Genomic DNA, 23,081 nt, shown 5'->3' with positions numbered 1-23,081 from the left:
AATATCTCCACTGCAAAAATGGAAACCCATCCCGTGTTCCTGCACAAACCGGGTGAGTGTATGCAGCCGGTAGTGGGTGTGTGGGGAGTGTTAAACCCCTTCGTGGCTGCAGCGGGGGTGGGGGGTGGGGTGGGGGGCCCTTAGGGTCCTCCAGGCCCTTGACTCCCGGCCCTGCCCTGACCATTGTCCGCACACCTCTTCCCTCCAGCTTCCGGGCCGCGGGCGAGATGATTTGCTGCAGATGACATCAGCTCTGGGCCAACGGCTGGAAGAGCGGAGGCAGCCACCGCGTGAGGATGTGCCGGGTGGTCCTTTCCTCCTCCTCTTCCTCCTCCTCCCGGCTCCCAGCCTAGTCTCCATATAAAAGCGGCGCCGCCTCCCCGCCCTCTCTCACTCCCCGCTCCTCTCCGCCGCGCGCTCTAGGAGAGGGCGGAGGGGGAGGCGGCGCGCAGCGCCAGGAGGAGGGGGGACGCAAGGGGCGGAGCGGAGACAGCACCTTCGGAGATAATCCTTTCTCCTGCGGCAGAGGAGAGGAGCGGCGGGAGTGGGACACTTCGCCCAGGCATAGCGGGCCGGCAGGATGGCGACCGTGGTGGTGGAAGCCGCCGAGCCGGAGCCGTCCGGCAGCATCGCCAACCCGGCGGCGTCCACCTCGCCTAGCCTGTCGCATCGCTTCCTCGACAGCAAGTTCTACCTGCTGGTGGTCGTCGGCGAAATCGTGACCGAAGAGCACCTACGGCGCGCCATCGGCAACATCGAACTTGGTAAGAGGCCCTGCGTCCCCAGGGGACGCGCTCGAGGAGACCGGCAAACGCGACCCCACCCAGGGCGCGACGGCCACCCTCCTTCTCAGGCGCGCCCCGCACCCGCACCTCTCCCCGCCACCTCCCGCACTCAATCCGGAGTCTTTTGGGGGCTAATTTCGGAGAATAATGCTAATTATTAGATTTGAGACCCAGCGGGAGAGTGTCTCCTAACCTTGAGGGATCTAACATCAGCTGGGTCTGCAGATCCGGGCTGGCCACCGCCTCTCCCGCTAAATGAAATGCAGGTGTCAGAGAAGCGGAGGCCACAATAAAGCCCAAACCTCAGGGAGCAGAAGGGGCGGGGGAGCCTTGATGCAAACATTGCTTTTAGTCCTCTTCTGTCCCCCGCAAAATGCTGGGACTCCCCTCTCTCCCTCGCCGGCAGACCCAAGGCTGAAGCACCATGTGCCAGGGCCCGCGTGGGAATCATCCTCACCCCAGCCACCGTAGCCCCCCGAGAAATGGCTTTTCTGGCTTAAAACCTCCCGATTTGTTCTTTCCTCGCAATGACTAGGCTAGTCCTGGGGCCACACCCGCTCCCCCCCCCCCCACCTCCACCCGGGACGCAGGGATGGAGAACCGCCTGCGCTTGTTTCCCAGACGGCGCCCGCCTCGCTACCGCCCCTGGGACCCTGGTTGCAGCTTTCAGAAAGGACAATGGGACCCCAAGTTGCGGGGTGGGGCTTCTTCTTTCAAAAGTCTCAGCCTCGATAGTGATGGTTTAGGGGGAAGGGGGGGGGGTTGGCGGGTAGGGCCAGCGCCTCGCCCGGTGCGCGCACTAGGAGCGCGCTCTGCAGAGGCCGAATAGCGGTTCGCCTGGAGCCCTGGGCGGGGCCGTGAGGGCCCGACGGGCGCAGCCTCAGGCGCGCGGACCGACCCGCCCCCCAGCCCCACCCGGGCTGCCGCAGTGCTCCCATCAGCTCGCCGCACCTGCCCCCCGCACTGCGGCGCCCCCATCGGGCGCGGTCGGCAGGGCGTGCGCTCCGCCGGGGCCTCGGGCATGGCGCTGCGTTTCCCCCACCTCTCCCTCGGGCCCGGCTTTGTTGCATTCGAAGCCCCCCGAGGGGGCAGCTCTGGTCTTTGCCTTTGCCTTCCCCCCTGGCGTCCCAGACCTCCCGTCGTCCCCTGACCTCAGTCGCCTGGTCCCTCCGCAGCCCCAGGCCGCGCTCTATTCTCTTGGGGTGGTGCTGAAGCGTTTCTGCCTGGAGACACCGGCTGGTGGGCGTGGTGCAGTCCGCACTGCGGTCTCTACGGCAGCCCGAGGCGGACAAAGGGCGTTCACGCAGCCCTCCTTCCCCGCTCCCGGCGTCCCTCCACTCGCAGAAAACACGAAAGGAAAACCTTATTTTCGATGAAAAAAATTAAAGCCTGCTTTCTGACTCCGCATTTGTAAACGGACACTTGTCCCCAGAACAAAAGGCTGCAGGGTGGGGACTGGAGTTGCAGACCTGGTTCTTTTGTTTAACTTTAAAGCACTGATTTTTCCTTACAGCATTAAAAAAAAAAAAAAAAAAAAAAAAAAAAAAAAAAGGCAGAATGGAGTCGTGTATTTTCACTGGAAAAATAAGAGATCTCAATAGTGAAATGCCTTACTTGAGCATCTGAAAAATGCTTCCTTTTCGAACTATAGGCCTTTGATGTGATCCCTCCTTAGTCTGTTTGCACGTTTTCCCCTTGGAAAATGTCACCTGTACTGACTTTGGGCGTGGCTGCTATCTGAATCAATGATTTCGGATTAAAAACAAATATTGTCAGCACCGTTGCCAGGGAATAATAATTCACTAGGAGGTGCTTTGCTCTCTATGAGATTTTCCGAACCACCCTATGTGGGTCCTGGAGAGGGACCACCAGCCCCATTTTAGAGATGGGGGCCCAGAGAGGCAGGAAGGATAAGGGGACCCGCTCAAGGTCACGTCACTCCGAAGTGACAGATGTGCCGGCACTGCACCGGCACCGGTTTTCTGACTCCGTCATGATGTCAGAGCAGGGCAGGCAAACATCAGAGGAAGATCAAACGGCGGTTTTCAGAGCTCGGCTTTGTATAGACCTCCACTTGTGGGCAGCGCCGGTGCAGGGAGCTGGCTCAGCGCTCACCTTCCTGCCATAATTCCCTTCCTGCTTTGTTACTGTCCGGATCATCATCCTTTCAGTACCCCATTCCTGGGGTACCAATTCCTTCAGAGGAAAAAAATAGACGCATCCAGGTAGCGCTATGATGTGCCCTGCCTTTACACCTTTTCATACGATTAGCATGCAGGAATAAAGTTCAGATTGGTCTTTTTGACGTTAAAATTAAAAAAAAAATTATTGAAGTAATATAGAGAGAGGAAAAGGCACCACTCACAGATGAGTTCAGTGCATTTCCACCAAACGAACACAACTGTGTTACCCAGACCTAGGAACAGGGAGGGCTAGAATCCCAGAAGCCTCCTCCTGTTCCCTTTTCAATCACCATGCCTTCTTGATTTTTAATTCCCTAATTTGGTCAGGTTTTTGCACCAAACACCACAATTGCTGTATTGATCCCATTAACAATCAATCAAGTGAGTGAGCAGAGCCATTTCCTCACACCCACGAACAGATGCTGCTTTTTCCCTGGAGATTGTTCTCCTGGGTCCTGGGGTCACAGATGCAGCTCAAGCTACCAGGGCCTTCCAGGACTAAGCGAAATTGCTCCCCTAGCTCTTCAGACAGGCTGAGATGACTTAGCAACAGGGCAGGGTGGCTCTGTTTCCCTGTGCCTGCAGGTCCCAGCTAGGCCTCCTCCAGAGGTCTTTCTGCCCCCTGCTATTGTTGCTGGTGCCTGTGGGCTGCGTCCTGTGCAGCGAGATGGAGATGCTCCAGGGGCGTTCAGCTCCCATTGAGTGATACAGGCTGGGAATTTGGTGCATCATTTATTAGCTTTGCTTCCTATTTCCCTTCCCATGTTAATGGATGTTCTATGGATTTGGAGACCCTGGTGACTTGGAATTTTGCCATGATTACTGAAGGTTCTTTGGGAAGCCTCAGAAAGAAACCTGTAGGAAGACGGTGGTAATGCAGTATATCGACAGGCCTGAAACATCCCAGTGTGGATGTTCAGTGAAGCTTTTTGAAACCACAGAAGAGAGATGGTTCCTTATTTTCTCACTGTATTCAAAATGTGAATGTCGCTTCATATCTTCTCAAGTTGAAAGCAGTAGTCTTCCCTTGGACTGGTGTAGTCTTATTTTGTTAGTTATGCAGCACTTTATGCCAAACCAATGTCGTTCCCACCAAATGCCACTCCTTGGCACCTCTTTTGCCCTCTTCCTAATTAGCTCCCACCTTAAACTTAAGAGTCATTCCCATTTTCAGCAGAGCCTCCACTCCTCCAGTTTATTTTAGGACATCGACTGCGTATATCCTTGGCTCGCAGACTGAATTCTAGAGCCTTATGAAAGTTTTCATTGCTTTATTTTATTACTTTATAGGAAGTAAGACATAAAAAGAATACCAAGTGTCAGTTTGATGCTTTCAATTGCAGCTAAAGAGTGTAACTTTTTCTCTGGGTCACATTGGGAATCAGCAAGATTTGTTTATAAAAAGATAGATGTGTTTAACATGTACTGCCCCAGATTCTGAAGTATAAGTTTAGCTGATTACATTGTAACCTTCTGATTTTACTTTATTGATTGTCTTCAGTTTCAGGATGGCCAAGAGAATCAAGAACCCAGGGAAAGTTTTGGGTTTAGGTCTCATTTTATTTTAACAGGAACAAACCAGTACATGGCGGAGGTTCGAAGAAATGTTGGAGAGTGTTATATATATTATGTTCATCTTTATATTTTTCAAAGTCAAAAGGCAGATGGATTTCTGCTTGTACTGCTTAATTGGTATTATCTGGTAAGGGTTCTGTGATCCATGCTGAAAGCCAAGCCGGTCCCCAAATGTAAGGTCATTAAACCGATGATTCATCCTTAATTTCCTCTAAAGGCTTACTATTTAAATAACTTCTAACTTTTAGACCAGTAAAATTATAAATCACTTGTTTTGTTTGTTTCCAATGTGGGAAGCTATCAAAAGACCTTACTTATTTATCATCCATGCTTTGAAAGGATGGACTCTATGTAAGGCATTGCCTGCATTGCCCATAACTTATATGTTAGGAACATCAAGTTCTTGGCTTAGGAAAAAGAAAAAAGCCAATTGAAAGTTTGGTCGAAAGAAAAGATAGGAAAACTTCTTTGAGAAATAGATCTTGAATTTACCTCTTTTTTTGTTTTAATTCTGTTTCTTTAGTTTATGATTCTAATCTGCCTCCCAATCACTTTTTTTAAGCATAGTTTTACAGATCAAACTTACAGTTTATAGGTTAACCATTTAAGTACTAGCAAAAAATATAAAAAAGCCTATGGATCAGAAGGATCAATTAAAAAGTTCATAGGGGGGGAAAAAAGTCAATTTTCAAAGGCCCAGTTAACTGTCAGTTGGAACCCATGTGCCATTCTGACATGTAATGAATGATCATTTTGTTGGTTTTTCCAGTTTTTTGTCTCTTTTAGGAATATAGGTTTTAGTCTTTAAATGGGAGGTGCTTTTAAAAAATCGTTGGTTTTATTAAATAATCCTGCAAAATGCTTGCATGATTGATAGGCTTGGTGAGATATAACCTGTATAAAGTAAGGGAAAGTGGCCCCTTATTGTTTACCCTGACTTGTCCTGTAATGGGCACACCCCATTCCCCCCTGGCACACACAACCTTTTCATTTTTCCCTTTTCCCTCTGTGAACTTCGTGTGCACTTTAGCCTCCCTTTTGTGCCTTGCTTTCTCTTGGATTCGGAGTACTGAGATAAAAAGATCTTTGTTATCTTCAGTTACCTTGGCTGAAGGACTGGGCTTCAGACAGTGGTGGTTTCACAGTGGGGCACCAGCCCCAGATTAGGTGGGAGAGTTCTCAAGGATGCCTAGACGTAGGTCAACTTCCCAGGGGTGACCGATGTCGTCTGGGCCTAGAAATTTAATCAAGGAGGTTGACCTTCCATTGGTGGAGTTGTTCTGTTCTGCCCCAATGTAGGTAAGCCACTAAGGGGCACAGTCTTCATGTAGTGCCGGAGAAGCAAAGGCTCAAGAGAGAGAATGTGGCCAGAGCCAAAGAAGATATTTTTCTGTCCTATAAGATTTAGAGACCCCACTGTTGGCTTCCTCTGAGGCACAGAGGGAAGATACATAAATCTACTAAATGCAATAGGAGCCTTCAGTGAGAAATAGTATTTCTCTTTACTAGTATCATCCATAGAAGGCACAAAGTATATTATTTTTAAAATTGGTATAGAAAGTGGCCTCATTCCAAAATTTTCCTTTCCAACTAAAATAACCAGTAAGTTCTTTGTAACCTTTATTTTATAAGTGGTACTGTGTAGTATGCATTGTTAAGACATAATTTGGCTGGAAATTAGTCCCTTGAAAAGAGAACCCTAAATTTTTGTTTCATTGGCAGTAGAAAATCTGTGAAATATTATTTTTATTGTCCTTTTACTAGTGTAATGAAAAATTAATCTCTAGATGGATTTTTCTGTTTTGTGCTTTTCCCCCTGCTAAATTACAAAGCCTCCAACTAGGAGGTTATGAAATATAAAGCAAACATTTAATTGCATGTGTCATGACAAGTTAATTGAAGCCAAGGGGAAAATGGCAAACAACAATGTAAGAGCAAGTCCACCTATAACCCTAGATGAAGTCATTCAAATGATGGAGCAATTTGGACATAACATAGAACAAAGGCAGAAAAATCGTATGAATTTAATTTAAATACATATGTCTCATTATTGACTTAGTGACCCAAATTGACGAGCCAGGAGACAATAGTGGAGCTCAGACCTGGCACCCAGAGAACCCAGTTAACAATTACTAATTAAGCAGCTCAGAAAGGAGCCTGACGGTTTTTCACACTAGCCCGGTATATAGTGTATATGTTGAAGTAAAATATTCTAATGAATTCAGACCTCTCAACCTGTCAAGCTTCCTGTGAAACAAAAAGAACCCATTTATCATTTCTGCACTAAAAAGATCTGCAAAATCTCACTGTGCCTTTCTTGTTAAAATTTAAATAATCCATTAGCGTGAATGCAAGCTGAGGCTCTTGATGTTTCCAGGGAGACCCATAAAATTCCCCTGTATAATTTAGCCTCTCTTTAGGAATGTTAACTTCCACACCTGAAGTCTTCCCATGGGTCGTGTGATCAATTTCTGCTTCTGTTTGAAAATATTCCTCATAGTCAAAAGGTGTTTGGTATAGAATCCAAACATAGTCTAGATGTGCAGTCAACTGAGTTTCCAGAATCTTTGCGTTGTACATTTATACATATACAAGACCCACATATGCATACACACACACACATACACATATACACATACCTTATTTCTATACAAGACACAACATGCATACACACACACATACACACACTCCTTGTTTCTATACAAGACACAATATGCACACACACCCCCTTCTTTCTATACAAGACACACATATGCATACACACACACACACACACCTTCTTTCTATACAAGACAATATGCATACACACACACACCTTGTTTCTATACAAGACACACATATGCATACACACACACACACACACACACACACACACCCTTACCTTGTTTCTTCACAAGGTAAGAAGACTAAACAAGATATAAATGTGGGTAAATACAGACAGACATTAAGGATTTATGGGTGTGTTTAAATAATGCACTGCCATTTAGCCTCCCAAGTCTGTTTGAATGACTAATGACCAGCAAAAATGATTAAATGACCCGGTGTTTATTTAGAGGTAGTTTGTCTGCTGTATTTTACCAAGAGGATCAAGCCCCTGCTCTTAGCAGGTATGCAATAAATGACCGTTGTTTGTGGAAATGTGTTCTTGGCAATTGACAATGGTCTCTGTAAGGGTACAATCATGGATAAAATGTAATGGCTCTAGCATGAGCTACCTATTTGGGAAAGTATAAAGATACATTAAAAAAAAAAACACAACAAACCAAACCAAACATGTTCCAGAGTTTTGTGGTTTCCTGGTTGTCCCTGGCTTGCTCCCCAGTTCTGCCTTCTTCCATGCCCTCTGGGTTCCCTCTGGCCATCTCCTTAAGAAGGACAGGGGGAGGAGGAGGTAAGGGAGGTAGGGTATCTTAGTTCCTTCGACCCCAGCTTCCAGCCTAGTGAATGGAAGGAAGCCAGAACTGGTGTGGGAAGAGACAGTTCACAGCCCCAGCTCTGGAGAATTTCTTTAAAGTATAAAATGTTGCCACATTTTTTTGCCTCTGGAGAAGAAAACTGAGTCCAACTAACAATTGTGAATGAAAGAACTTCTTGCCAAGCTAAATAAATGCAGGGGAGGACAGAGAGGGCAAGTCTTCCAGGTTGAGATGCAGTCTTCTTCTTTTTTGTTTTTAAAGATTTTATTTATTTATTTGACAGACGGAGATCACAAGTAGGCAGAGAGGCAGGCAGAGAGAGAGGGGGAAGCAGGCTCCCTGCTGAGCAGAGAGCCTGATGCAGGGCTTGATCCCAGGACCCTGGGATTGCCACCTGAGCTGAAGGCAGAGGCTTAACCCACTGGGCCACCCATGTGCCTCGAGATACAGTCTTCTCATCAAAGATCATACAGATTTTGGATTAATATTTAGGATTTGAAAAACCCAGGTCAAAAATGGGACGGGTCAAGAAAAGAAACCATACATGTGCACAGAATGCATACGCACACCGCAAACACTGCCATTTTGAAAACAAAGGGCTGGATTTGAACGCCAGCTTCCTACGCTTACTCTCCATTTCCTTGCCATCTATGACTGGGCCCTGGGAAGGCTAGAGATGATCTGGAGGCCTCCTCACTCCTATGGAACTTAACCACCCTCCTGTCCTTTCTATTGCCTCCCTGGAGTAAAGGCTGTCATTTTCCTAATAACTGTTTTCTTTACTCTCCCAGAAAAGCTACATTTACATTTTATGAGGGGCAGAAGTTCAGTTCGTACTGCTAGTTATCTCTCTCTTGTGGCCTGGTAGGGAGACCTCCCCAACCCTCCCATTTTGTGGGCATCTACTGCTAGCCACCAGGCTCTTCAGAAAGAAGTTTCCACATCCTCCCCTAAAGCCTGAGAAATGTCACAGTGATGTTTTCCAAGCCACTCTGAAATGACTAACTGGAACTCTGTCAATTCTCTTCCGCTCCCTCCTTAGGAATCCGATCATGGGACACAAACCTGATTGAATGCAACCTGGACCAAGAACTGAAACTTTTTGTGTCTCGACACTCTGCAAGATTCTCCCCTGAAGTTCCAGGTGAGGCTCTGGTTTGGTGTTAGTCACCCTAGACTTTGAAAGGCCCGGGGAATAGGCCCGGGGTCAGCTTGGCCTGGGGTATCAAAAAAGACTTTCCTCTTATCGCTAAATGTTTCTCTGTATTTGTTATTATCAACTAGGTTAGCAAGAAGCAACATTTTAAGAAAGTCGATTCCAAGTTATCACTGTGTGGGGTATTTATTTTATGGTTTCTTAGTGAAAAGTTTTAAAGTTCTGGGGTACATTTTTTTTTTTTTTTCGTATCTTACTATACGGTCTGACTTCAAGGTTTTGCAGACTATTTACATATTAATTTTATTCAAATAAAGCTATGAATATAAATAGGATGGCCTTTCACCCCAAGAATGCTACAGCCTCCTTCCCTCCTTAGAAAAAGGAAACCTCTCCATTTCAAAATGAAATACAGCTCATCATTTCATCATTGCATTGTCACCCACTTTTCTTGGTGTGGGTAAAAGTCGGAAATTCCAAACTGCTGTTAAAATAGCCTTTTTTTCAGAGATGGAAAAGAATACTGCAGAGTCAAGGTAAGGACTCAAACACTGGTTATATGTGGAAATGTTACCAGTAGCCTGCCATCTCAGTAGGGATGTACGCTGACCTCTGCCTCTAGGCCTGGGGCTGTGGTGAGACTAGCTAGCCCACCTTATCTCCCTCTTGTGAGCAGTGACCCGTAGTTCTCCCTCTTGGTCACCTTTGAAGATTATGATCAGAGGTGCTGGTGCAGAAAGTCTCCCAACCTGTGTTTCTCAAAATCTCTCCCATTGATCCATCACAGACAACTGTATTGCATTTTATTTCTTGGATACCACTTAAATTTTCATGTAGAGTAGAGAGATTTTTGTCTACATGATTCTGTTGTATGATTCTAATTTTATTGGCATTGGTATAAAACCAAGATGGGGTTCCGCCTATTTCTGATTGATTACATCATATTCCATTAGCCTTATACATACCGGGATTTGAAACCACTTCTCCAATGTCAAGGCTTTGTGAATCACACTTGGCTGCAGCGATCTGCCCATGAGACCGTCGCAGATCTTCTCTTCGAGTTCGATATTAGAGTGCAATCCCATACATTTCCGTTGTCCAAGTGAATGTTACTTTCAAGCATGGAACTGAGTAAATGTGCTCAGAAAAATGTAGCAGGGAGCTGGTTCATTCAAAGTTAACTCGCTGCAATGCCACGTGAAAAATCAGCTTTTAAGTAACTTTGCTTTGGGGGAAAAAAAAGAGAGAGAGAGAATGATCCAGAGACTATCAGATAGCACATGACTGGCTGAAGTAAAGGTACAGTAAACAATTGCTTCGGGCGCTATCATGTTGTGTTTTTATGTCTTGCACATCTCTATAACTTTTAAAAACATCCACAAAAATAAAAACAAAAAAGGTACCCTTTTCCAACAAGTATGTTTCAAAATGTAAAAGGCAAGTTTTCATCCTTTCTCTGTGGATTGTTCTGGCTTTCTTACTAAGAATGTTTGTAAAGCTACTTTTTTTTTTTTTGGATAAACAAATCATGTGGTTCCCATTACGTTCATTCATCCTTGGACTGACTTGGTGGAATGACAGCAGTATATGGCAAAATGAAAGGCTGCAAGAACTGATGGAGAATTTACCATGTTTGGACCAAAGGCCCTAAGATTACTCTTGTGGACTAGGAAAGGCAGGTCCTCCAAACCATCACTTTGGCCCAGGGTCCCTTGTTTGTCCTCCTTTTCCTACTCTTTCCTGTTACCTACTAGCTGGATAGCAGTGCTGTGCTAGAGGCTATGTCTAGAGGTGGGCCTCTGGACATGACATCTGTCCTCCCATTCTTGCTGACTCTGAGAAGGGTGGGTGTGAGGACCTTCCCTTTTAAAAAATTTTTTTAAAATTTTATTTATTTATTTGACAGTCAGAGATCACAAGTAGGCAGAGGCAGGCAGAGAGAAAGAGGGAAGCAGATTTCCTGCTGATTGGAGAGCCCGATGAGGGGCTTGATCCCAGGACCCTGAGATCATGACCTGAGCCGTAGGCAGAGGCTTAACTCACTGAGCCACCCAGGCGCCCCTAGGACCTTCCCTTTTAAGCCTAAGTGTGCACTGTGCAAAGTTGGGCCTCCCCATGAGGACTGAACATCTAGAACAGAGCCACTGGAGTATTGCCCCTGTGTGGGGAGTATTCAGAGTGACATGCAGGTTTCTAACCAAGACTATAATTGACGAGGGAAGCACATGTCAGATTCCGTTTCAGGTAAGTAAGTGTGTTTTGGAGGAAAGGGACGTCCTGTTGGTGGACATGGGTGCAGAATGGGGGTGAGTGGACATGGCAGGCTCACTGGATTAGACCCAAAGAAACCTTTAGCTTTTCCTGAACAAACAGGCCTAAGTTTCAGGGGAAATTTGAAGTCTGTTTTTAAGTGGATCCAAGTCTGATGGGTCCAAGTGGGTCCAAGTCTAAGTGAGTCTCCTCCCCACTCCCTGAAATTTTGGAGGACTCATGTCTGTACCTCAGGCCCCCTAACGGGAGTCAGCTGAACCTCTACGTTTAGAGTTTCAAGATTCTAGGTGAGGGTGAAGGATGGATTCATTAAACACATTCAATCAATCAGTTAGGAAATAATTATATAGCACCCACATTGTGTGTGGGGGAGGGTGGGCGAACACACAGTGATGGACAAATCCCACATAGTCACTGTCTGCTTGGGAGATGGTGGTGGTGGGAGCATCCGGCACTCACATGTGGACTGGCAGACACCCCCTTGCTCGGCATCCTGTCCAAACAGTTTGTGTTTGGTTGGGTTTTTTAGGCCAGTGAGTTACAATCAAATATTCATGGTCTTCCCTGACACAGAGATTAGGAGCTAGGGTTGCTTGCTCTTTCTTCCTTCTTTCTTTCCTTTCTTTCTTTTCTTTGTTTTTTTTAAAGGTTTATTTATTTGACAGAGAGCACAAGTAAGGGGAGTGCCAGGCAGAGGGAGAGGGAGAAGCAGGCTCCCCACAGAGCAGGGAGCCCGATGTGGGGCTCAACCCAGGACCCCAGCATCATGACCTGAGCTGAAGGCAGCTGCTTAACTGACTGAGCCATCCAGGCGGCCCTAGGGTTGCTGCTCTTTTATCTGTTTTTCGCTCATGTTATTATTCCTTTGTTGCTGTTTGGAAGCATTGGAGATCACATATCGAGCACTGGCGGTAGCCTCCAAGGTGGCCGACAGATAATGCAGGTGGCTCCAGCTCTTGTGTTGTCTGATACTAGTTTACCTCTTGTACTCATTTTTAAATATGATTTTGAGATTCAATTGGCCTCTTTCTTTTTTTTAAGATTTTATTTATTATTTGACAGAGAGAGACAGAGCAAAAGAGGGAACACAATCAGGGGGAGTGGGAGAAGGAGAAGCAGGCTTCCCGCTGAGCAGGGAGCCTGATGCGGGGCTCCATCCCACGACCCTGGGATCATGAACTGAGCTGAAGGCAAACATGTAATGGCTGAGCCACCCAGGCGCCCCCAGTTGGCCTCTTTCTTCAGGATTGCAGGTCTCCTGTAAGCCGACTCTGGAAGATTTATTCAGCTTGAACAAAATTATCCTTGGAGCAGGAATCTGGGATAGGAGTGCTTTCTCTATCTGAGGTGGGGGTTGGATCATATGAATGGTGAGGCGGTGGTTAACCCAGGGTTCCCCAGAATGGAGTCCTGGGATCGCTACGCCTCCCAACTCCGGCATACTATTAGTTTGGAACTCATCAATCATCCGGGCCATCTTTTACTCTCTGGAACCTGTTGCAGCATCATCTTGCCTATAGATCACTCAACAAATACCTGCTTTGTGCCCAGGGCTGGTCTGCTGCTTTGCCCTGTTGTAAAACCCTTTTTGGCCATGTGTAAGCTGGGGTCTAGCAAGACTAGTTTCTTGAGAGAAAAGGTTAGGTACTCCATCATGAATCCTCTCCAGTCTTTTACTCAAGGAATGTCCAATAATAGAGTCTTTTCAAAATAGAGCCATCATCTTGTTTCTTCACATTTATGAATTCAAAAGTCTTCATATATTACAGAATGTGTTTTCCACCTTAATCTCGTTGGCTGAGAATCACTTTGTAAGTCTCGCCTCAAGAGTAGAGCTAGGCTTACCATGCCGTATAGCATTTATTGAATTCTCTATTCCTAATTTTCTTTTCTTCCTAAGGTAACTTTAGATCTATTATTATAACAGTAGAGAAGGATATCTCCTAGGGTTTCTAAGAAGTACCCTAGGATTATCTGTGTTAGGCATCATTTCAGAACAATAAACAAGTACGAATCAATCCCAGAGCAAGGGACAGCAGAGTGAAAATTAATTTCAGTTTTCTTTTTTCCATCATTTGCCACTTCTTTCTGCCTATTAAAGTAATTTTACAAATTTGATAACCCAAATCCTCCCCACCAACATAGCATGATGATTAAGCGTGGATATTCTGGAGCTAAGCTACCAAAGTTTTGATCCTAGCTGACATTTATTTGCTGTAAGATCTTGGGTAAGTTACTTAATCATTCTATGCCTCAGTTTTAGTGTTTTTAAAATAGAGACAGTCATTCCTACCTCACAGAAACTTCATGAGGGTCAAATGAGTTAATGGGCATGTAAAGATCTTGAAACAGTGCTTTGTCACATAGTAAAAAAAAGTAAATATAAGTTAGTGTTCAAAGTGCCCATTTTGTTGAAAATGGATTTGAGTTGAGTGTTTGCTGATTATTATTATCTGTGGGAAATACTGGCTTTAGGTATTGGCTGGCTTCCTTTTTGTAACAATATTAAAATTTGTTTTCTAAATTATATAAATTTATGTATTTATAAATTTTATTTATATTTATATAAATTTAATTAATATATTTATATATTTATAAAATTTATTTATAAAATTTATAAATTATGTATTTATAAATATAAATTTGATTATAAAATTTTTATAATCGAAGATATTTTCAGAGAAACAATTGCCCCAGTATTATCAGAAAATAGGTAGCTGAGGGCAGCAACATTGTATAACTGAGTTTAGGAAGGTCCTTTGAGGGTGAGAGCAAAAAGGAGACAATGTGTTAAGATGCCGACATAGCAGAACCTTTGCACAGGGTTGGAGACCATTTGTAAAATGGTCCTGTGGTGCCCTCGCCAAGATGGCTGATGTCAGGGAGCGTGCTGGAGTGCTTTCTCGCTATGGTAATCCATGGCTGGGTAACTTTTTTCCCTCCATTCAAGTATTTGGTTCTCTCTCCATTCAACAAGTGGCCATAGACCTTGCCAATTTTAAGAAGCTGAGATTTCTGGTGGTTTGTTTTCTTAGTCAACGGAATCAATAGTAAGACTTGGTATGTTTACATTTTGTCAATAGTTTTATAATTTAGGATCTATCACACTCTCAAAGAATTTCGTAAAATGTGACTGGTTTTGTAGTGTGTCTGTCCGTGATTCTGCTTAAAAACCCATGCCCTTTCTCTGGAAGGTACACAAACCACAGCTGAGGTTCCTTAGATTTGTGTGGCGTGACTGCTAAAAATATCAGGCCTCTCGATTGGTTTTTGACAGAGCATTAAAACCAAGCCTTTTGAATTTAAGTCATGCGAATCCTCTACTCCCTTTGACATTAATGAGGCAAGGTTTTATAATATTTGCCAGTAGAATGATAAGAAAATGCTGAAGTGCTCTTAGAAGAGGCCTAAGAATATTTTTAGTTGCCTTCTCTGTCAGTCTAGACTTGTATGTTTAGTCTGTCGTACAGAATTATAGCTTAATTGTATGTGCCTAGAATGCGTCAACTGCTCTATGACAGTGAGTAATGAATGTGTTTTCAGCCCCATTCCCAACCTTCAAACAATAAAGCACACAAATACACGTTTAGTTGTATTCAGGAGGTTGACTTAACCTTCAGGGAACCTGTGATTTCAGACGGAAAGCAAATACTTCATCTTCCGTGTCTCTCTCTCTCTCTCTCTCTCTCACTCACGTGGCACATGCATAGATACAGATGCTCACCCACAGGCCCACAGGGTTCATCTTCTCTCACTGCACCATCCTCTAAGGTTATGGGAGGAACCCTGTTAGGAGAAGAAAACCACAAACTCAGAGTCTTATTTTGTGGAGCAACCAGACCTGTGTTTAACATCCACTGAAGTCAATGTGTGCGCCTGGGAAGGGAACTCCCATTTTCATGCAAACCAGTGGCCTTTCTCTCACTTGCCCCCTGCCCTCAGCCTTCACACCGGGTTGTGGTTGGCTGGTGGAGAACTGGCAGGCCCTCCTGCCCCTGCTCCCGCTCCACTGCTCCCATTCACACTGGTGCAGCCTGAGTGTGGAGCTCGGAATGGCCTGGTCACCCCCACCTGCATTTAGCTGAAACAGTGGAAGGGCCGAGCTTTGTGTGGTGAAGAACTGGAGTTTTGTAGTGTGTGCAACACAAGGCATCCCTCCTGCAAGGTTTATATTTTGCTCACACACTAGGGTGATTTTTTTCCTGGTGTAGGTGTGGCCAATGGAGAGGAATACCATGGCGTTTCATTGCTGTGTTCCTGTGTCTTCACTCCTCAGGGCTGTTAATAACGGCTCCCTCAGACCACCCTGGAAATACCTATTCATCTCACTTTTTTTTTTTTGCCTAGAGTAAAAAGAATGTTTTACTCTGCTGGCTGTAATGGTTCTGAGGTGGTTCCTAATGGGTCCTGTGAAACCACTCAGCATAGATACACCCCGGCAGGAAGGTTGGAGCAAAGTGGCTCCCCGGGCCCAGTAGCCATTTTGGGGAATGTCAATAACCCTGCCATTCAATCCAGCTAAGTGGATTTCAGAACAGCTGTTAACATCACCAACCAAGGACGGCCTCTCCTGCTGAACGTTAGCACTTTTGTCTTCACTTCCAGAGAGCAGAGAAAGCCCACGTTATTTTTTGTTTGTTTGTTTTTTTTTGTCCGTAGAGATTTATTGTTGTTATTTTGTTTGTTTTTCTATTTTTAAAATTTTTTTAGTTTTATTATTTTTTATTTTTTAAAGCACAGCATCCGTAAACCATCCAGCAAGTCCAGCAAGTCCCCTTGCATGCTGGAAATGAGGGTAAAAGAAGAGGAATAAAGCGTGAACTAACAGATTGCTTTAAATAAATGGCAAGGAGTATTTTTTAGTGCTTATTATGAGGCAGGGAATTGTCCAGGGATGTAGGGAAGAGTGAGGTATTCCATTGTGGACAGTATATTTGGGGAAAATGTATCTTTCACGGCTTTAAAAAAACACTAACAGAGTGTTTTCCTAATTTACAAAGTGCATGTGTGAGACAGACAGCGAGAGAGCGAGGGAAGGAGAAAGAAGCAGATTTACTCAAATCCTTACAGAAGACAAGGGGTGAGACTGGAGATCATAACAAGCATTGCATTTGGATTGTTCAACAGCAGTGTTAGTCATAATGACAAAGGTTACCCAGGTACCAGCACTGCCCGCCCCCAGCCACAACCCAGGGCTAATTAAATACTACCTAGGCAACCATCAAGTATCCTCAAACATCATACTCCCAGGCTTACGCCTTTTGTTTTCTCTCTGTGGTCTAAGGGTAATTTCTGTTGCATGTGAAGTCAGATTTCCTTGGTCCTAGAGAAATGTGAGAAAGTGAGAAGCGCCCCTGGGGAGCACAATTAAAAATGGCCCAGAGGCACTGCAGAAATTAACATGAACACAAGACAAAAATCATGGTCTTTTTATAACGTATCCCGATGTGTGTTAAAGACCTGCTTACAGTGAGGACCGCTGAGAGGTCGGCTTATGGAATATGCGCCAAGAGACTACGCAGGATTTAAACATAAAATTACCTAATTAAAAATAAACACTGCAAGCCTAGGGCAGGTGATGTTCTACTCTCTGCAGTTGTACTGCACCCCATTTTAAAGACTCCCACTGAGGTTGCCTGTGGGGTTAATTTCCTGCGGGGCTCAGATGAAATATGAACTACCCAAAGACTACCCAAAGTTCTCTAAACCTGTCCTTTACCAGCCCTTTCTTAATCAAACAGGTTGGCATTGGAGACTGTCAGTAGATGAGCCACAGTTGAGCATTTTGGACCCAATTCTCGGATTCTTTGTTTGCATCTCCCATGGAGAATCTAGGAAAGGAACTGCTGCTCCCCAGAGGGACCCCCTTTTCTAGTGTACCTAACCCCAAGCACACGGCTCCACATACATGGTGCTTGTTGGTTCGTGAAATGGCAGTCAATGGAAATGGCACATCTGGGGTGGTTAACTTGAGGGCAGTGAAGCTGAAGATGGAATGAATTCTGTAGCCGGAGCCAACAACATTCTAAGCGTCTCAGCCATTGGGAGCATTGTGTTTGGCCTTCTAGACTCTCCTGGGGTTTGATGTTTATAAAAGACCAGGGAGACTTGTGCAAATTGCTTGCTGGAGTGCCTCCCTTTTTTAATGTTTGTGACCAAGCATGAGGGAAGGGAAGGAAGCGGGGAGGGATTCCTTATCATAAACTGATCTATTGGAGAGAAGATGACCTTTTCATAGTATACGGTATGTCTTTTTAGAAGGTGCCTTATTCTGAGCCAATCTGTCATTACATATCTATGTAAGTAGTTCTGCAGCAAAACACTGAGTTCCCGACTCTGGAGGCTATCAGAAGATGTGTAAGTAATCCTGGCCTGAGAGTTATTTACAACTGAATGTGGAAATAAGATAACTAACAGAAGTGAGTGTAGAGTATGTGCCAAATGGGGATTTGGGGAGAGGATCCCTCTGTAAATTCCGTTTGTTCAGGCTATTTTAAAAGGGACACATGCATAAAAATATGAACCAAAATTGTACTAACCTGTGCACATTGAGACCTAAGGTACTGGTGACCTCCTTGTGACCAGGAATTTTGGATCCAAACTGAATTAACTTTTCCCTAGTGTGGAGCTACATGTTAAGTTAAGCCCTTTAATTTTTTGTTGTTGTTGTTTTTGTTATTTATTTATTCACTTTTTATTAACGTATAATGTATTTTATTTGTTTCAGAGGTACAGGTCTGTGAATCATCAGTCTTACACTATTTACAGTCCTCATCATAGCACATACCCTCCCCAATGTCCATCACCCAGCCACCCTATTCCTCCCACCCATCCTCCAGCAACCTTCAGTTTGTTTCCTGAGATTAAGTCTCTTCTGGTTTTTCTCCCTCTCTGGTTTTGTGTTGTTTCATTTTTCCCTCCCTTCCCCTATGATCCTCTGTCTTGTTTCTCAAATTCCTCATATCAGAGAGATCATATGATAATTGTCTTTCTCTGATTGACTTTTTTTGCTTAGCATAATACCCTCTAATTCCATCCATGTTGTTGCAAATAGCAAGATTTTGCTTTTTGATGGCTGCATAGTATTCCATTGTGTGTGTGTATTATATATTTTATATATATACATAATATATATATTATACATATACACCATCTTCTTTATCCATTCATCTGTTAATGGACAGCTAGGCTCTTTGCATCATTTGGCTATTGTGGACATTGCTGCTATAAACATTGGGGTGCAGGTGCATCTGTATCTTTGGGATAAATACCCAGTAGTGCAATTGCTGGGTCATAGGGTAGCTCTATTTTCAACTTTTTGAGGAACCTCCATACTGTTTTCCAGAATAAGCCCTTTAGTTTAATTATGAAAAGACTGCCTTACCTTTTAAGGATTCACCCCCTCTGAAAGCACGTGAGAAAAAAGCTGCTGAGCTCAAAGCTTGTTTTTTCTGAGCACTGAAAAATTGTCCATTGGTAGACTTGGAAGATACTTGGGAGAGATCATGAAAGGGAAAGATTTTATGAAAATAAATCTGCAGTAAATGATCAGTGCCCTGAGGCTAAAATGGGCCCTTCGGAGTTGGAAAGCACCTGACTCAGTTGTTCCCATATCCAGAGAAGCAGTGAGGGGATGTCGGTTGTAAGCTGCTTCCCAGGCCTCTCCCCTGTACAGAGCGTCCTCGAAGCCTGACCTCATGTTGCGGCTGTGGGGCGCCTGAGATTATTGGGGCCCATGTAGTCCCCTGAAAAGTCGTTAGATGAAGGTATCTGGAAAAGACTAGATGAGCATATCTGGAACTTTGCTCTGCCAGCCAATGGGTTTGTAAAACAATAGATGGTCAGTGGAGAAGTTCATGGTGAAGTAAGTCTGGGAACTATGGCACATGAGGTCTTATTTTTGGACAGTATGTAAATAAACTTGTTTAATTTCGTATAACCATATGTTTCCTTATGCTATTTGACTAGTCACTTTGACCATCACTTTCCCAGGGATCTAGATTTCTATAGAACCCAGTTTGGGAGAGGATGAACTGAGTGATCTCGGAGTCCCTTCCAGTTTTTTATATTCCGTGTTTCCTTGAATTTTTCCTAAATTGCCTCAACACTGACATGTAGAGGAGAATTTGTCCTCTTCCCAGTTTAGCTTAAAATGGTTTTTAATCCAGCTTTTAAAATATCTAGTTTAGAAAATCTGTGTATCCCATCTGCTAGGATTAATTTTAGGGGGACATACACAGCTTTGTGACACTTAGGTTGATTTCCCAGTGGGAATTCTTGGCCCTTGGCTTTTCCCATCTGTCTTTACCTTGCAGACAAACCAAACAAGACAAAACTTAAATTGTTTTTGCACAATGCCAAACACCTGCATGGAAAGTATTTCAAAAGTCTAATTCATGAGTGTTTGTTTTTTTTAATTTTTTTTTAAGATTGTATTTATTTATTTGTCAGAGAGAGAGAGAGAGAGAGAGAGAGCAAGCACAGGCAGACAGAGTGGCAGGAGGAGACAGAGAAGTAGGCTCCCTGCCGAGCAAGGAGCCCGATGTGGGACTCGATCCCAGGACGCTGGAATCATGACCTGAGCTGAAGGCAGCCGCTTAACCACCTGAGCCACCCAGGTGTCCCAAATTCACGAGTGTTTTAGCTGCATAATGCCAAACAGGAAATAGCTACATATTTTTTCCATTAAAATTAGAATTTCCATATTAAGCCTTGGATTAGCTACTTATTCACAGATCTTTGGAAAGAGGCTGAAGATTGAACCTCATGAGTTCATCTGTCGGTAGAGTGTGTTAAAAGTGTCAGGGACGTCATTTGTTACAGACAATTGAGAATGGCCTGCATTTTAATAAGCATGATCAGCTATGCACATCTTGTCATGCAAACCACCAATTAGCACAATGTAATCTAACAAGTCAGTGCATGTAGATATGAATGCCCATGGGAAGTGAAGCTCAAACCAAGTCATTACTGACAGTGTACAACTTGCATGCAGGTAATCATTATCAGAAAGCCATGATTATGCAGAAGGAAAAGTGATTTTTATGGTAATGCATCATATGATTGACTGTTGGTATCTAGTACCTTTAAGGTAACGTTTTCAGTTTGTCTTCTATCTAATATGGTCATGTTGGCGAAGAAAGTTGAATTCACTCACTAGAACCTACTAATATTTTTACAGCAACCCTTACAGAGTGTTCTAAAACTTGAATGAGTTAAAATATGTAGAACAACATTCATGATACTCTCTTTATAAATGAGAAGAATGGTGGTTTGCTTCATCAAATAATCTTGTTAAGAGAGGGTTGCCAAGAATTCCTTGTGTGATTATTATCTTTTTAAAAGTGTTGGAATCCAGAATCCAGTAATATAGTCCTTTCTGTTCTAGGAACACCTCAAATTTACTTAGAATGTACTTAGAATTTCTAAACCATATTTATATGAGAGCCCAAGATGTGCTTAAACTAGAGATCAGTTACTCATTTTTCCTGCAAAATAAGTGGTAGTTTCAGAGGTAGCTTTTTAAAAAAAGTCATTGCACTCATTGGGCAGATATTGGCCTTGTATGGAAGCACAGCCAAGAGAGATCCGCTCTCTTCCCTTCCATGGAACCAACTGTAGAATGATCTAACTGAGCCTTTCTTGGAGGATTCAGGAAGAAAGTCCTCTGGGTCTCAGGTCCTCATTGTGACTGCTAGTGGTGACTACACTGCCCAAGTGGGGACTTTGTTCTTTAGAAGTGAGTTCTTATTACTGAAACATTAATGAGCAAACCATTTATACTGAGTTGGCCAGAGGGTCATATCCATATAGGTATGACTTCATTTCTATAGAGAACACCAGATACCCTTGACCGTCACACTGGTTTAGAAAAAGAGTCATTGGTTCTAGATATCGTAAAAGGACCTCGAACTGCTATAGAGAAACAGACCGCGGCAATTCTCTAGGTAGCTTTAAGAAGAATCTCAGTTTGCAATGTATGCATTTGCCTGCTGCGTTTACATTGTCTTGTTTTATGCACAACCGCTGTCCCCCACTTCTAAGTCCCAACCATTTTGCCTTCCTACTGCCTGTATTTCTTATATGTGTAAACTTATTTTTTTATTTATTTTTAATTTCATTTATTTATTTATTAAAGATTTTATGTATTTATTTGACAGAGAGAAATCACAAGTAGATGGAGAGGCAGGCAGAGAGAGAGAGGGAAGCAGGTGAGCAGAGAGCCCGATGTGGGACTCAATCCCAGGACCCTGAGATCATGACCTGAGCCAAAGGCAGGTGCCCAACAGACTGAGCCACCCAGGCACCCCCTGAAGTGAGATTATTTTTAAAGGCTTATTGCCTGCACTTTCAGATTGTCCAGAATAGCTGTAGATCCTAGGAATAGACAGGTCGTGTGGCTAGAGTTGTGTGGATATTTGCATCTGCATATGTAATTAGGTGTGTGTGTGAATGCTTTTGCTTTTATATTATTTCAAAAACATCATTTCCTTTTAAAGAAGACTTAGCTCATCCAAGTCAGTATCTGTTAATGAAAAAGGGACATTTCACATGGGTTCACCTCCTGTCCTTCCCTTGCCTTCTCTTCTGGATCACTCATGCCTCCTCCCCTGTTTCTCTTCCCCTCTTCCCCTTTTTCTTAGTTTTTGCTCTGCACTCTCCAATTACAGCCTTCTTTGCTACAAATAATGGCGGTTTGGGTTATTATAAAACATCGAGGGAGATAGTTGTCTGCTTTTTAAAAGGAGCATTGCATTATCTATTAGTTACATGTATTATTATTCTGTGCCTTATTTTTGTTTTATTATTTTATACATAGAACAGAGACTCTTTGGAGCCTTTGAAATAACATTCCAGCATATAAATATACAGGAAATAATTTGGCAAATTGACTCATTCCGAGGTTATTTAGAACTACGATTCCATCATCAGATAGAAATTTCTGTTGCTGGAATCCTTTAGCCAGAAAATTGATTTTCTATGCTTGGTAAGCAGACTCATCAAAATATGACATTACTTATCTGCCTCCCGGCCCCCCCCCCCCCCGGTTCCAACTTACAACTTAAAAGGAAAGAAAAGCAAAAACAACCAAACAAAAACTTACATTGAGTAGGTCTGAGAATGGGAAACATGGAGACCAAAGGTCTTGAATCAGGTAACCATAGGACTAGATTTTTAATCTTTTTTCCAATTGGAATTGAATGGTATCTCTTAACCATGGAACTAAGGAGGCCTTAGGCTAATGCCCTTTGGTATCTTTACCACATTTAGCAAGTTGCCTGGCATATAGTACTGGCTTAGAACTCAGATGACAGAGAATGATGAGGTGTTAGCGGTTTGAGAAACTATAATTAGCTCCTTGGTTTGAGAAATAAGCTGCATAAAACGTCTGAAAATTTGCACTGATTATTTATACAGCAAACAATTTCTTTATTATGGATTTCCTTTCAACATTGAGGTGTGGCAAAATGTTTATTTACAGACTATCAATTACTTTCAAGGTCTGGGCAAACTAGAAGTTCTGGTTAAGAGCCAGTGTCTTGACAACAAAGGACAGAACCTTTGGAAGGTTGGGGGTAGGGGGTAGAAAATCTAAGTTCTAATGCCACTTCTGCTGCTAAGCGGATTTAGGCTCCTCTGGACAAATTACTTAGCATTTATGAATTTAAGTTTTATTATTTCTACATGTCTTTTA

The 23,081-nt window shown here is 43.6% G+C and overlaps 1 protein-coding gene across 1 annotated transcript in view; it reads left to right on the top strand.

Moving 5' to 3' along the window:
• The first annotated feature begins 383 nt into the window (after nt 1-383).
• Nucleotides 384-23,081, top strand: part of MAP1B (microtubule associated protein 1B) — a 95,225-nt gene continuing 72,527 nt past the window's right edge. Inside the window, exons 1-2 of the mRNA XM_004764483.3 lie at nt 384-764; nt 9,002-9,103. Of these exons, the coding sequence (XP_004764540.1) occupies nt 581-764; nt 9,002-9,103 (286 nt within the window). The 5' untranslated portion in view covers nt 384-580. The remainder of the gene's footprint in view (nt 765-9,001; nt 9,104-23,081) is intronic.

This window comes from Mustela putorius, unplaced genomic scaffold (genome assembly GCF_011764305.1).
Source record: "Mustela putorius furo isolate JIRA1106 unplaced genomic scaffold, ASM1176430v1.1 tig00000145_pilon_pilon_pilon, whole genome shotgun sequence".
Lineage (NCBI taxonomy): Eukaryota > Metazoa > Chordata > Mammalia > Carnivora > Mustelidae > Mustela > Mustela putorius.
This window is presented reverse-complemented; position numbering and strand designations above follow the sequence as displayed.